This window comes from Pholis gunnellus (genome assembly GCF_910591455.1).
Source record: "Pholis gunnellus genome assembly, chromosome: 18".
Taxonomy (NCBI): Eukaryota; Metazoa; Chordata; class Actinopteri; order Perciformes; family Pholidae; genus Pholis; species Pholis gunnellus.
Genome location: NC_136545.1, coordinates 1,845,481 through 1,859,803, shown reverse-complemented (window position 1 = coordinate 1,859,803; position 14,323 = coordinate 1,845,481). Strand labels below are relative to the sequence as shown.

At 42.4% G+C, this 14,323-nt stretch overlaps 1 protein-coding gene across 4 annotated transcripts in view; it reads left to right on the top strand.

The window, feature by feature from the left end:
- The first annotated feature begins 1,436 nt into the window (after window positions 1-1,436).
- Window positions 1,437-14,323, top strand: part of ythdc2 (YTH domain containing 2) — a 32,656-nt gene continuing 19,769 nt past the window's right edge. For 3 of the 4 annotated variants that reach the window (XM_079179608.1, XM_079179607.1, XM_079179606.1), the window contains exons 1-9: window positions 1,437-1,533; window positions 2,060-2,103; window positions 4,313-4,478; window positions 4,682-4,772; window positions 6,434-6,630; window positions 6,946-7,148; window positions 7,607-7,773; window positions 12,749-12,851; window positions 13,053-13,209. In XM_079179608.1, the coding sequence (XP_079035734.1) occupies window positions 4,319-4,478; window positions 4,682-4,772; window positions 6,434-6,630; window positions 6,946-7,148; window positions 7,607-7,773; window positions 12,749-12,851; window positions 13,053-13,209 (1,078 nt within the window). In that variant the 5' untranslated portion in view covers window positions 1,437-1,533; window positions 2,060-2,103; window positions 4,313-4,318. Of the gene's footprint in view, window positions 1,534-2,059; window positions 2,104-4,312; window positions 4,479-4,681; window positions 4,773-6,433; window positions 6,631-6,879; window positions 7,149-7,606; window positions 7,774-12,748; window positions 12,852-13,052; window positions 13,210-14,323 lie in introns of those variants that run through there. The other variant, XM_079179609.1, reaches the window with a different exon arrangement.

Genomic DNA, 14,323 nt, shown 5'->3' with positions numbered 1-14,323 from the left:
CACACAGGTACATTGTTAATATATTTACTTCTGAGTAATCCCATGCCTCATCATGCAATAAAGCAACACAGATCCTCTTTTTGCATTAATGCAATTTTACCATCAAGTGTTACGTATAGTTCTATGTCCTGTTGTGAATGTGTGTGCGTGTGTGTCGTCTATGTCTTTGAGTTCTAGGTGCAGCTCCCTGATCAGTGATTGAGGGCACCTGGATGAAGGTGTGGGTTTCACCTATATAAGCGCCTCCTTGCTCCGCCCTCGCTCTCTCTCATCTGCCTGCCACCAGACCCTGGTCTTCAGTCAGTTAGCACATTACGCTGGTCCTGTGTTCTGTAATAAACCTTTGGGTTTTGCATCTACTTTGGTGTTGCGGCTCCCGAGCCGGTCGTAACACAAGTTTAGACTGTTTTATAGAACTGAAAATGTGAACCTACATTGCTTCTATTAGCTGCCATAGACATAACATAGAAAACAAGACAGAAACAAGAATGTTTGCTATCTGTTACTTTGCTTCTGTGCTTGGCCCTGTAATAAATGAATCAGTGAATAAACTGGGACTCTAGACCTGGATGTGTTCATGGTTGAGCAGGGTCAGTGTGGGGTCACTGACCTCTGTGAAGAGAGGTCGGTCTTCCTGGAAATCCTCTATCTCCCTGAATGTGTCTTCCAGAGTGAAGGACAGGTAAATTATGCTTAGTGTTTAATAAAAATGAACCAAATGTCTCTTTATTTTTCAATTGTCATTATTTATTGCTTCATGAACTATACATGCTCACTCTTCCATGACATGAAAATAACAAGTAAATACATGATGTACACAACCAGGTTGCAAATTAACCCTAAACATCAAATATCAGATGAAATAACCTGCATTAAATACATATGTATCAATAACGTAGATATTATGGTTTAAATACACTTATACTGCCATCTACTGGTAGAAATGGTAACACTTACTCTGCGTCTCCTTTTACAGGCTGTGCTCTGCCTTCACTCAAGGAACAGAATACGGTGGAAATTAAATATCAGTGCTAACAGCAAAAACTCTGTGAACACAAAAATGACTTTGATTAAACTATATTACGGACTGTATTGCATGAAACAATGCACCGATTAATCGAAAAGTTGATTATTGCTGTATACATGGATACATGAATATTAAATCTGGTATGTGCTTGCATCATAGACAAACACTTTTCTTGCATACGCTCATTCTATTGCCTTGGCTTTTATTTTGACATTTTCTTATTTCGTACTACCTGTCCTGCTTTGCGTCTCTCTTCCAAAGAGAAAACAAAAGAGGGATTTGCAAAAAAAGACAATCAAAACGTACACGGACCACTAAGCTTTATAGGTTCGTAATAGCGACTACCGCTGCCTCGTTTTATTCTGAAGGGTCGGACCGGATGTACTTTTGTTGTTGGCGGCGGAACGGCGGAAAAGGGGCAGAACACGCGGAACCTCTCACGTCCCATTAATCTGACAAGGATGCTTGACGTTTGAGAGCACTGCTGGAGCACTTCACTAATCACGGTGTAGTAATGTTATCTGCTTTTATTAGTTTTATGACAAAGTTGGACATGAAGCTGGCTACAGTTGTGTTATCCTGTGTCTCTCAGCCCTCCTGCTAAGTGTAATTTAAAGCTAGCTAACGTTAAGTTAGTGCTGTGTTTCGGTTACGTTACCGGTGAAATGACACACACAAGGCATTTGTGGAAAGGTGTCTTTAAAGCTAACTTAGCAAACGTTCCACCACAACAATGCTTGTGCTAGTCACTCGTGTAAGTGTCGTTGTACTTGAAATTAATCCGACTTGCCAGTTTATTGTCTAGTTTATTGTAGTTTGTCCCTATGTCACACGTAGCGCAGACATTCAGTCAAACTAAACTTTACTGTGATGTTTTACTGTCAAGTCCAAGTCTCAAGTCGACAGCTTTAACGAACGTTACTATAAACATCCATTGAAAAAGCGCCATAACACTGTTAAACATGTGGCCTACCATTATTTTACACTTTAACTATCACTGCTCTTCCTCCCTTTGACCTCTGACCCCTTCAGTCTGGGCCAGCTCCTCCTGCATAGCTGATATTCCTCGCAGTCTGGTAAGAATGACACAATGCACACATACTGGATTGTTTATTAAGCAGAAATGTAAGGTTAGTAGTTAGCCTGTCAGGATAACTACTTTTGTTTGACGATATATTGTCCCAGAAATAATTGCAATAAACAATATTATTGTCATTTTAAGATAATGTTATGCCACTGATGCAATGATAATATAATAGCATAATAATGCAAGTACATCCTTTCAAAGTGCAATGAAGTTATCATTTTAAGAATACTCAGACATTGGAAATGGATTGTGAAACAAAATCCTAATAACTATGGTCTCTTAGGCTCTGTCAATAACAATTGCACTTAAATATCTATTAAACATGTGACAGAGGTACAGCGAGTCAGTCATTCCTTGAAGGTAAAGCGTGGGTGTTTTGAAGTGGGGTTCTTCTCCATAGTCTGTGTATTACAGTGGCGGGCCTTGCATTTTATACCTGGGCCTTCACTGCTATCTTGCAGCTGAAATACCACCTTATAACCTCATGATGGCGCCACAGCTAGGGTTATTATTCGTTTCTAGGGCTGTAACTATACACGTATTCGTATTAAACCGTACGGTACGAGACTTACAAACCGAACAATACGTTTAAATAATACTAGTGCATTTGGAAAATGCAGAAACTTAAATTGTAGGAAATATAATGTTTTCTGCGCTCACTAGGAGGCAACGGGATAATGGGAAAAATATTTTTATAAATTATGATACATGTAGTGTATTTAAGAAAAATTATTAAATTATAAAATAGCTATAACTTTGTGATTCTGTTTAGGCCAGCAGAGAAGGCTTTGCAGGCCCTGACAGCCCACCACTGGTGTATTACCAATGTATGCTGTGGACAGCAGCAAAGCCTACTTTAGACAATTAAAAAATGAATTGAAGTGCTGTATGTATTTAGAATGTTTTTCCGACATGGAACTGAACTGCAAGTGGAACTAGTCTACACATTTGTAAATGGAGCCTGGTTGCTTTGAAGAGATCACAGATATGTTTCACTTTCAGTTCAGTTCTCCATCAGAAAGGGCTGACTGATGGTAAGTGAAGGCGGTGAAATATTCTAAATCTAGTGCGCACATTAAGTGATAGTGATTTTTTTAGGTGTCTAAAATGTGTTTTACTGCTTCCCCCGTCCTCAGCAGTTTAGTGCTCTGCTCCTGTACTGGTGGTCCTGTCTGTTTCTCCACCTACTGTAGCTAATAGATTGACTATGGAGAGGTTCTTCATACAACCCCACTTCAAAACACCCAAACTATACCTTTAACAGGCAATATACTGCCTGTATACTTGTCCTGCACTCCTATTACTATCTGGTCTCTCATCCTGGAATATCACAGAGTGCCATAGTTACAAGATTTATTCTTGAGACGCAGGTCTGTCACATACAGCTCTGTTGATACAGTATATTTTTGCATTCTGCTCCAGAAGACATATCGTTCATATGTTCCGTTTTTCCTTGGCTTACAATAGTCCTCAAACTTGCCCAGTACTGGGGGAAACTTATCTCTTATTTCGTCCGCCGAAAGAAGAACATGTTTACATCCAGCGCGGCATGGCCAGCCCCGCTTGGCAACAGAACCTATCTTTCGACGATTGTCAACAACAACAAGAAGCAACAAATGAAGGTCAAAATTCGCCTAAAGGCTTTCCAGTTCTCGTGGACATTGACTGTTAATTTGAACTCTTTAGATTCAATATTTATTGTTATATTTTCAGATTCACTCCTGGTGCCATGTATTGACTGCACCATACACAGAACGCCATTCTTAAGAGTGTCTTAATTCTGTCACTTCAGCACCTAAATGGCATGTAAACGGTGCCATCTGTATGTTGACTAATCAGTACACTGCCAATCCAGTTTTATCAAGGTTAGGACCTTTGTTAAAGTGCAAAGTAACAACATTTTAGCTATAAGTCAACGACACACTTTCTGCTCTGAAAAAGGCAGTTAAGCGCTGCACCCAGGTCTTTAAATGTTAGTAGAAACCCTGCTGTTTATTCTGGCATCATGTTGGTGCTAGTATCAGAGGCAAAAACAAACGTGATCAGTTATATTTGCTCCATTTCTTTCTTTTGTGCTGATCCGGTTTTTATTTTTTTAATACGATCCGTGACTCTGATATGATACGATCCGAACTGTGAGTTTTATGATCTGTTGCACCACAACCAAAAATCTTGCTGTCCCTATTGTTGTTTTGCAGTGCATCATGTCCAGTGCTGGTCCAGCATCACAGAAACCAGCCAAGCGCCAAAACACACGGCCCTATGGTTCTATCTCCAAAGGCCTCAAAGAAATTCACATCGATGAAGAAGTCAAGATATCGATGAACCTCTCTCTGGAGAGGTTTCACTACAGTGATCAAAAAGGTATCGACTGCTTTTACATCAGAAAATAAAAGCAGAGCACTTCTGTGTGGTCAACCTATGTAAACATTCATTATTGTGAAATCATATGACAGAGGTTCGCCACTGTCATGCTCACTACTCGTCCCAGTGTGAGCAGGAAGGTATGATGGTTGAGTCTTGTGAAGTGTATTCATATTTACCCTTTCCTTTCCTTGACTGGGCAGAGATGGAATTTCCCTCCTCCTTGTCCAGTACTGAGAGGGCTTTCATTCATCGAATGGCACAGTCCCTGGGTTACATATCTAAGAGCAAAGGGTAAGTATCCGAGTACATGAGTAATTTACAAAGGTACATGCACTCTCACAAATGGCTAGGCCAGGGGTCACCAACCTTTTTGAAACGGAGAGCTACTTCAAGGGTACTGAGTAGTACGAAGGGCTACTTGTTTGATACAAACCTCCTGAATAACAAAGTTGCGCAGATCACCTTTTACTACTAATAACAATATATGTGAAGAGACATGTCAATGTTAATTATTCCTCACAATGATTGTGTATTTTGTTCAAAATCACACCTGTTATATTGTTGTACAACTTATCACTTCTAAACATTTTTCGGATCATCTTCAAATCATGTCTCGTTTGTACTAACCACTACCGTTGTAACATTTTTGAACCAATCATGAACTCTGTCCCATGTTTATGCAAATTATCAGTTATGTAAGATTGATATCCAGCCAATCCAAAGACAAGGATTGTAACCAATTAAATGTAGTTATACAATGGTGACTGGGTCCGCCCACTTAGTGTCAAAAAGAAAAACTACTCTCGAGCGAGCAGGTGAAAGTTTTGCGAGCAGTGATAGAAGTCGTGCGCTAGGGGACGCCCATCGCGCTCAAAGCACGGTTTTCTTCTCACAGGCTGCAATTTTGCAGAGATATTCAAAACACCACGACACAACAGTTTGTGACAAATAAATAATTTGTAACACTATTGTACATTTATAAAATGACACCATCGAACGGCATGCTGGGTACAGCTCCCGGTAGCACAACAGTCTGTTAACAGCTGGGAGAGGCTCCGTCGCTACAGTAACGCTACATTAAAGAACAGAAAAGAGCGATGCAGGATGAACAAAGACAGACCGGAGATGCACCGATAGAGTCTGTGCCCAAGAGAGGAGCTGGGTCTGTTGTTTGGAAGTGTTTTGGTTTTAAAAAGTCCAACATCCAAAAGACTATATATTCAAAGTGTGTCGAGCCACTGCAGCAACTTACTCCATCACCTCAGCAGAAAACATGAGTTGGAATACCAAGTGTGTGATTACGGCTGTCAACCAGTAACGTTAACGCTAGTGAAACGGTGAAGCCAAAGGTTCAGACATCGCTTGAAGAGGCTTTTGTTCGAGGCACTGCATACGACAAGAAAAGCAAGCGGTGGAGCAACGTTATGAACGCAATAAAGATCCAGCTCTGCAAGGACATGGTCCCGCTACAGACAGTCGAGAAAGACTCAGAGCAATGATTAAAACACTGGATTCAAGGTAAGCAGCCTGAGCCATGTCTGGACAGTCAAACTAGCCCAAGGATGAAAAGACTGTAGTAGGTCAACTTTATTTACTGCCACTGGCAGTCAGGATGAGATGAAGCAGAACCCTGTTTGTTAGCTGTCTGATAATCAGAGAAACAGTGGATATCTGTGTCTTTAAGAGGGGTGGTCGTACCATCTCAACTTTGAGAGCTCCTGTCTCCAGAACGGTTGGTCATTCTGGTTAATCAAATCATGTTCTACACTCTCAAAAAGGTTGACCTATAGGAAAAACACCTGCTCAGATGGAAAGGGGTGAGGTCAGAGAGTGATTTCTGACAGAATACCCTCACTCTGAGATTTTTGGAACAGTTACAGCAACAGTTTTTGTCGCTTGAATCAGTTTGAACAAGTATGTTAATGGTAGAAATTTATTTCCATCCCTCTCAGGAAAGGACCAAATCGCTTCCTCACCATCAGGAAGAAGAGCGGTTCAGACAAACCCCGGCCTACTATGCCCCTCACAGTCTCCCACAACTCCTTATATTTCATCCGCAGCCTACTTCAGAGGTTTCCCATCAGCAATAAGGAACGCATAGACATGCAGCCCAACAACAAAAGTGGCATGTCTGTTGCTGCAGAACCTGGTGAGTGTCAGTGTCTGGCTAAACTATGACTCTGCAGTGAGTTACAATGATGCAGTTACAGCTAATATCCATTCCATGAAAAAATAAATGGCAGAACCTACTTCCACTGGGGTGCTGTCTATACTGCCCACCTATTGTAGTCTTACCCCTCTGGGATACATGAGGGAAACCTTAAATGATGTACAACGTCACCCAACTACAGTTGGAACAAAGTCAGCACAAAGTGTTGCATTTCAAGCTGGAAAAATCACCTCAATTTCAAGTCAACAGATGTGTTGTATAGGGTTGTGCAACATTCTTCAGTTCTTCCCTTAGATGGCAGTTGTGAAAGGAACAGGGCTAGTGGGCGCTTAAACAACGGTATACCCATGGTGCCTCGGAGAAGGAGTCCATCAGAACTGGACAGTTTTCGAAGCTCCCTGCCTGTCCATCAACGCCAGGAAGAGATCATCCAGCTCATCAGAGAAAACAGGGTTGTGTTGGTGGTTGGAGAGACTGGCTCTGGAAAAACTACACAGGTGGGTCTACCTCAACACTTTGGTCCCGACTGAAGCATCTCCACTACAAAGCACATTGAGATGGAATTTTGTACAAACATTCATGGATCCCATAGGATAAACCCTAGTCTTTTTGGTGGTCCTCTGACTCTTCAACTAGTGCCAAAACTAACAGTATTCCAATCAGCCCCAGATGTTCAGTGCTAATTAGCACATTTGAACACGTTAAACACTCTTAGTCTTGTTTCTGCCTGTTTTACATATGTGTTGTTTTTTGTCATTATTGTCCTTACTAGAAAGTTAAAAGATACAGACAGGAAACTATGAGAGCATTTGGAACTGTCTCACTCATTTTTCATTTTTCTTTTGAAATATTGTGACACTAAATTAGGAACTAAATCTACTGATATTGGATAACTATTGCATAGTATGTATGGTTTGAGCCTGTGGTAATCCTGTGTCACTGTGCATTTTTCCAGATCCCACAGTTCATGCTAGATGAGTGCAGCAGGAATGGAGATCCCTGCAGGATCTTCTGCACTCAGCCCAGACGCCTGGCTGCCATCGCTGTGGCTGAGAGAGTGGCAGCGGAGAGAGGAGAGAGTGTGGGCCAGACTGTCGGTTATCACATCAGACTAGAGAGCAGGTACATTAGATCAGAGCCTTTTATCTCAATGCTTCATGTGTTCATCATTTACACCTACAGTAGAACAACTAGTTCAATTCAAGGCCGAAGCTACAGAGCTCTTTCCAAAGGTCTTTAAACAAGTGTACACTACAAAACCATTTAGGGAGAATGCACACTAATCATGTTTTTTACACACACACACACACACACACACACACACACACACACACACACACACACACACACACACACACACACACACACACACACACACACACACACAGACACACACAGACACAGACAGACACTGACAGACAAATGTGGACACACTGAATTTAAGCTACTGAATCTTTATGTATGGTTGGGAAAGTAAAAGTATTTTGATTAAATAGAATTTCAGAAATGTATGATTTGTTCAATCGAAGTTGTAATTGCATGTACACTTTAACTTCTTTCCCTGCTTTGTGCACTTTTAAATTAAACTTTCAATCAGTTGTATTCTTAACGGATGTACAATTGATATACTGTCTGCAGTGGGTGAGCAAGTTATGTTATGTTTCTGCATTCATTTCTTTTAATACATCCATGTGAAATGTAGTAGATTAAATCTGTTTACTCTGTGTGTTTGCTTTCCAACCATTACAACAGTTTAAACATACATCTGAATTTAGACAAATTTGATGTATTTGAAGCACAGCAGTTCCACTCTTTTTAAAATGTATTGTCAGATACTCGGATCCTCCTCAAAACTCAGCTTGCACAAATACAGTCTACACAGAGATCAGTCCTTTTTCATCTTCCCGCTTATGCAGGTTAACTACAATGGTAGCATTAGCTTAAGCTAAATTTGTCTATGATTAAAGATTTCTGGAGCTTGTCGCTTGTAGCCTTGTGACCACCGGTCGGAGTTGCAGATCTCTCGCCCTCCAAAGGCTGCGACAAGTTGTCCATCTTAAGAGGGAACGGTGTGTTTCACTGTTCGGACCGGTGGACGCTCCTATCTTCAATCTTAATATGGTAAATGGACTGTACTTGTACAGCACTTTTCTAGTCTTCCGACCACTCAAAACGCTTTAACACTACATGTCATCATTCACCCATTCATACGCTGATAACAGGGGCTACCATGCAAGGTGCCACCTGTCCATCAGGACTTCCTAACATTCATACAACATTCACACACCGTAGGCACAGCTACAGGGGCAATTTGGGGTTAAGTGTCTTGCCCAAGGACATATCGGCATGGACTAGCGGAGCAGGGGATTGAACTGCCGATCCTGTGATTGAAGGACGGCCCTGCTCTACCACTGAGCCACAGTCGCCCCGTGAACATCGATCAGTGACATCGATTAACATTGTTTCTATAACATCAGACTTACCGTTTGTTCGTTTTCCACGGTTGGCAGAGCTAATTGAGTGGCGTGCTAACGCCAGCGCGTCCGCTCGGTGTTTGCTAGATTGACAATGTACCCTGTCAGTGAGAGTGTTCCCGCTCCCCTCTCACTAGGTCGATATTGAGATTGTGTACATTGACTTTTGTAACATTACTGCTTTCAAAGTTAGCAGAGTGCTCTCGCTCAGGCTAACTGGTGGGACACCAATATTTACAGCGACTGTCTTAGTGAAGAGAGTGTCCTTGCTCCCCTCTCACTGACTGTTCCCTGTCTGTTTTCTTAGCAGTCAGCAGAGCGCTCCCGCTCAGACTGGCTTTAGCAGCCCGCCTCAACTTGAGAAGGGTTTCTCCAGAGTCATGGCTATGATTATCTCTCCCGGCTGTATGACCTGTATGGCTCCTCTTCAGCCTGAAGAGGAGCCCCTCTTGTCTTGGCCTCGAGCATCAGAGGGAGGGCCTCTAGGAGAACCCGTGCATGAACTGCGGCATCATGCCTTGCGTGGTAAGGTCTGCTAGGCTGGCCAAGGAGAAACACCTGATGGGTGAGGTTGACCTCCCCTGTCAGAGCAGCTGAATCCGGCCCAACCTACCCATTGCAAACGTTGGGCCGCATGGTGCTCCCTCCAAGAGGGCAAAGTCTGGCATGCTGTCTTCGAGAGTGAATCTGCTGACCGCCGAGCTAGCTCAGATGAAGTCGCTTCTCCTGACCCTCCACCCTAGTGCATTATCTCTTTACTGAATACAGTGAAGTGTGACCCTCCCATGCCTCTAGGCCTGGCTCCCGTTCCTCAGCCCGTAAGTTCTTCGGATGGGGGAGTTGAAAGCTCAATGGGGTCGGTTATTCACATGGCACTGGCACACCTGCAGTTCGATATAACTGCCTTCTTCAGGTGCGTTCCTGTCAGCTTTTTTGTTTCTACCTCCGAAGAAAATCGGAGGGTATTGCATGCATGCTGGAGAAACACCAAGGCTCTCTCCCGTGTGCCCCCCAGGCAACCTCCGAACCTGGGTACTAATGGTTGCCCCCCCAAAGCCTACGGAGGCGGGGGGGGGCCAGGAACTGATGTCTCCAGGCCGGTTGTCAGTTATTTCTCCTAGCAGCATATCAGCTACTGGGCAGCTCACGCTTCAGACCCCTGGGTGGTTTTCACCCTAACCCAGGGTTACAAGCTTCAATTCAGACGCTGACCCCCAGCCTTCAGCCGGGTCAAAATGACCATCACTGATCCGGCAAAAGCCCTAGCTGTGAGCCAGGCGTTAGCTGCGCTCCTGGCCAAGAAGGGTGCAATCGAGATTGTGGACCCTCAGTCACAGCCCAGGGGTTTCTACTCAATCTAATTTCTCGTAAAAAAGACAGGTGGCGGACCACTCCTGTATCTGATGGGGACTCAACAGGTTCCTGAAGGTCTTGCCATTCCACATGTTGAGAACAGCAGACATTCTATGTGTTGTTTACAGAGGAGGGTGGTTCACGGCTGTTGACTTGTAGGATGCCTATTTCCATGTTCCCATTGTGCCTTTCTTCGTTTCGCCTTTCCATTCGGACTCTCCCCGAGAGTGTTCATAAGGTGCGTTGCTGCTGCCCTATCCCCCCTGCAGTCACTGGGCATGTACCTTGGCCAATTAGTGCGCCACTTCCGAGGGGGCAGGCGGTCGCCCTACATCCTCTTTCTTCGCCTATTGGGCAATTTGACAGCTGCCTCAGCCGTCAATTTGTCGTTCCCTTTGGCTTGCTGTCACTGTGCCCCTTGCAGAGATGGCTGAACAACCTTTGCTTGGACGCCAAGTGGCACAGGAAAATTAGAGGTATCAAAGCAGTGCCTTCTCGCTCTATCCCCATGAAGGAGGAGAAAATCTGTCAAAGGGTGTTCCTATGGGCTCTATTCCATTCCGCCGGGAGTTTGTCCCAACAGATGCCTGCCTCTCAGGGTGCAGGACTGCAGTGGTCTGCTCAGGTCTGCATGGAACATGTCAATGTTCTAGAGCTACGGGCGGTGCACCTAGTGCTCAAACACTTCCTGCCATACTTGAGAGGAAAGCATGTGCTTGTCCAGTCGGACAACACCTCGCCTGTGTTTCACATAAACCATCAGAGGGGCAGCAGATCTGAAAAGTTGCTACGGGTGTCACTCCACCTGCATGTGCGCGGGTCGGAAGATATCCAGTGTTAAACGCTGTCTCTGGCGGTCATCCAAGATTCATAGAACCGCAGTTACATCCGTAACCTTCGTATTCACTCATGGAGATCTGAGTACTCTTGTGTTTGTGCCTTTTCCATGCCTTTTTATGTGACATTTCACCAGCAAGGACCACACCACCAACAGCATGTTTAAAGGTTTGAAGATAAGTATTTGATGTTGAGGATGGGCATGAAGGTGGGAGGAGGGAGTTGTCAGCTTAGACCAGTCTGGGACGGATGTACAGGTCAGGTTATGCTTGTGTGACAGAGATAGTTGTGTTCAGAAGTGTAGTCATATGTGATTAAAGCCGTGAGGAACATTAACGTAATAGATAAAAAGCCATTACTTAGATAGATGAAGCCAGCAATGCTACGCATTTCCAGAGGTGGGTAGTAGTGAGATACATTTACTGTTACATGTACTTGAGTAACTCTTTGGTAGTAGAGTAGTTTTAATGCAACATTTTTTTGGAACTTTTTACTCTCAGTTGAGTAGATTTTTAGTGAAAATTAATTGCTTTTACTCCGTTACATTTAGATACATTCGTCTTGCTACTTTTATGTATTTATTAATTTATGCATGTATGATCCGTTTAGAGGCAGGTAGTCCGCTCATGACCCTCTGTTCATAACAGCATGACTGAAGCTACAGCAGAAGAAGAGGAAAGTGATACGGCTGGCGTTTTACACGCATTTTTAGATCCATGGGAGCCTAATGTTAAGAGAGCTAGCAGCAGCTTATATTTGCAGATGAGTTAACAGTGTTGCAGTTGTGAATGCTGGTCTGAAGTCAGTTCATCAGAGAACCGTGCTGACAGGGAGCAGTCAGTGTGTCTGTTTCTATACATACGGTATATTATGCCTCAGAACTACTACTCTACTACTGCTTCCTGTCCTGATTTATTTAATTCATTAAGCCTGAATGAATCATCTGACATGAGATATTTTCAGAAAGATGAGATTGATTTGTAACTCTAATCTTATTGACTTCATGTGATTGGAGAGACCTGGATGTGATCTGTGTGTCTGTGGTGGGAACTGTGACTTTGGACATCTATACTGAACAAAGTTTAAGGACACTGTAACATGTAACACTCTTTATATTTACTTTTCAAGGTATATTATGCACACGATTTACTGATTGTTTTGCCAAATAGTAATATAATATTGTAGATAACAATCAAAGAATGTAATAAAAAGAAATGTGCTGGAGATTTTTGTTTTTATTTTTTTGATAATGTTTTACTTTTTAGCAGTACTTGTTTTTGCATAGTAACAGTATGTTTATGTAGAGTCCAGTCTTCTGAGGTGACTCTAAGTCCTCTATTTAACTTTCCTGTCTAACGTTTTTGAGCCTGTGTAACACTTAATAATCTTTAAAATGGAAATGACTCAAGTAACTGTTGACTTTGAAACCTCAGGGTCTCGCCTAAGACGCTGCTGACCTTTTGCACCAGTGGAGTGCTCCTCAGAACATTGATGGCTGGAGATGCCAGCCTGAAAACTGTCACACATGTCATTGTGGTGAGCATCAAGACTAGAAATAAACAGGACATACAGTCTGAGAAAATCATTTTACTCTGTTATCCTGCATGTATTAGAAGTTGGGATTGTTCTTTGAAAAACAGCATTTTTATTGGGTGTTAAGTTTCTCTTTAAAGATGTTTCAGCTCCCAGTTTGACTTTTGTTTGAACATGTTAAAGTGACTTGCTGTATTTTAACAGGATGAGGTGCATGAGCGTGATGGTCTGACTGACTTCCTGCTCACCAAGATACGGGATGTGCTTCAGAAGATTCCTACACTGAAACTGATCCTGTCCAGTGCAGCTCTGGATGTAGACCTGTTTCTTCAGTACTTTGGCTCCTGCCCTGTTATCCACCGTACGTCCTGCTAACTCTGTGTTCACTAAATGAATGCTCATACCAGCTATTACTTATTATTATTTGTATACATTTCAAAACATGTTTAAATGTAACAAGGCATCCTATTGGATGATCCCATCATAGGTAATCAAGTCATCATATGTATCACATGTTTGTCACATGTGTATACTTCACATATTACGGCAGGAAGACCTTCTTTCAGTGGATGAAAACTATTTGCAGTCAATAGAGTGTTCCTGTAGTTTTTGACCATGTTTGATTAATGTAACATCTAAAAAGTTTAAGTTCAGAACTGACATTTTTATCAAAATTGGGAGTTTGCCTCAAGGTTCTCAAAAAGATTTTGATTTTTTCCAAATTCAACTGAATACAAGAAAAATATCATCAATATATTGACTTTAGGGGTGGTGTTAGATATACAATCAAAAGGGATTCATCAAAACAAAAGTAATTCTTGTTTCATATCATTCGACAGATAATATCGCAAAGTATTAAAACTATCCTTGTGCAATATTGTTGTATAATGAATTCACATCTATGGATCTCTGGTTACAAGTGATGGATAAATGGATAGATGGATGGTTGGAAAAACCCCAAATGTTGCCTGCAGACACAGCCTGCTGATCCTCTGATTGAACTGCTCTACCACTGAGCCACAGTTGCCCTACAGTACTTGACCCCCCCTCTGTCTGTTCACAACAAATATTTCTGGTGTATTGTGAACCTGCAGGCAAAAAAGGGAAAATAATTTTAAGTAGCCTAGCATTTCTTATTTTTCATTCAAATGGCCAGAGAACATGTATAGTAAGACTCGTGCAAACAGATGCCATTTCTGGCTAGCCTGACCTATCCTGAAATACCAGGAGTGAAAACAGAGCAAAAATGGTCTAGGGTTCATTTATTTACTTCAATTTACACAGGTAAATAAACGGACAGCGCTATCCTGAAATTGCAAATATCTCATTTACAATGAAGTAGCACTAATGGATTGATAAATACTGGAGAGAGTGTTACAGTCAGAACATGTTTCATTCAAGAAACAGTTCATTCTAATACAAAGATGGGTTATTATTGTTAACTGAAGTAAAGCAAATGCAGTGTAATCTGGTGA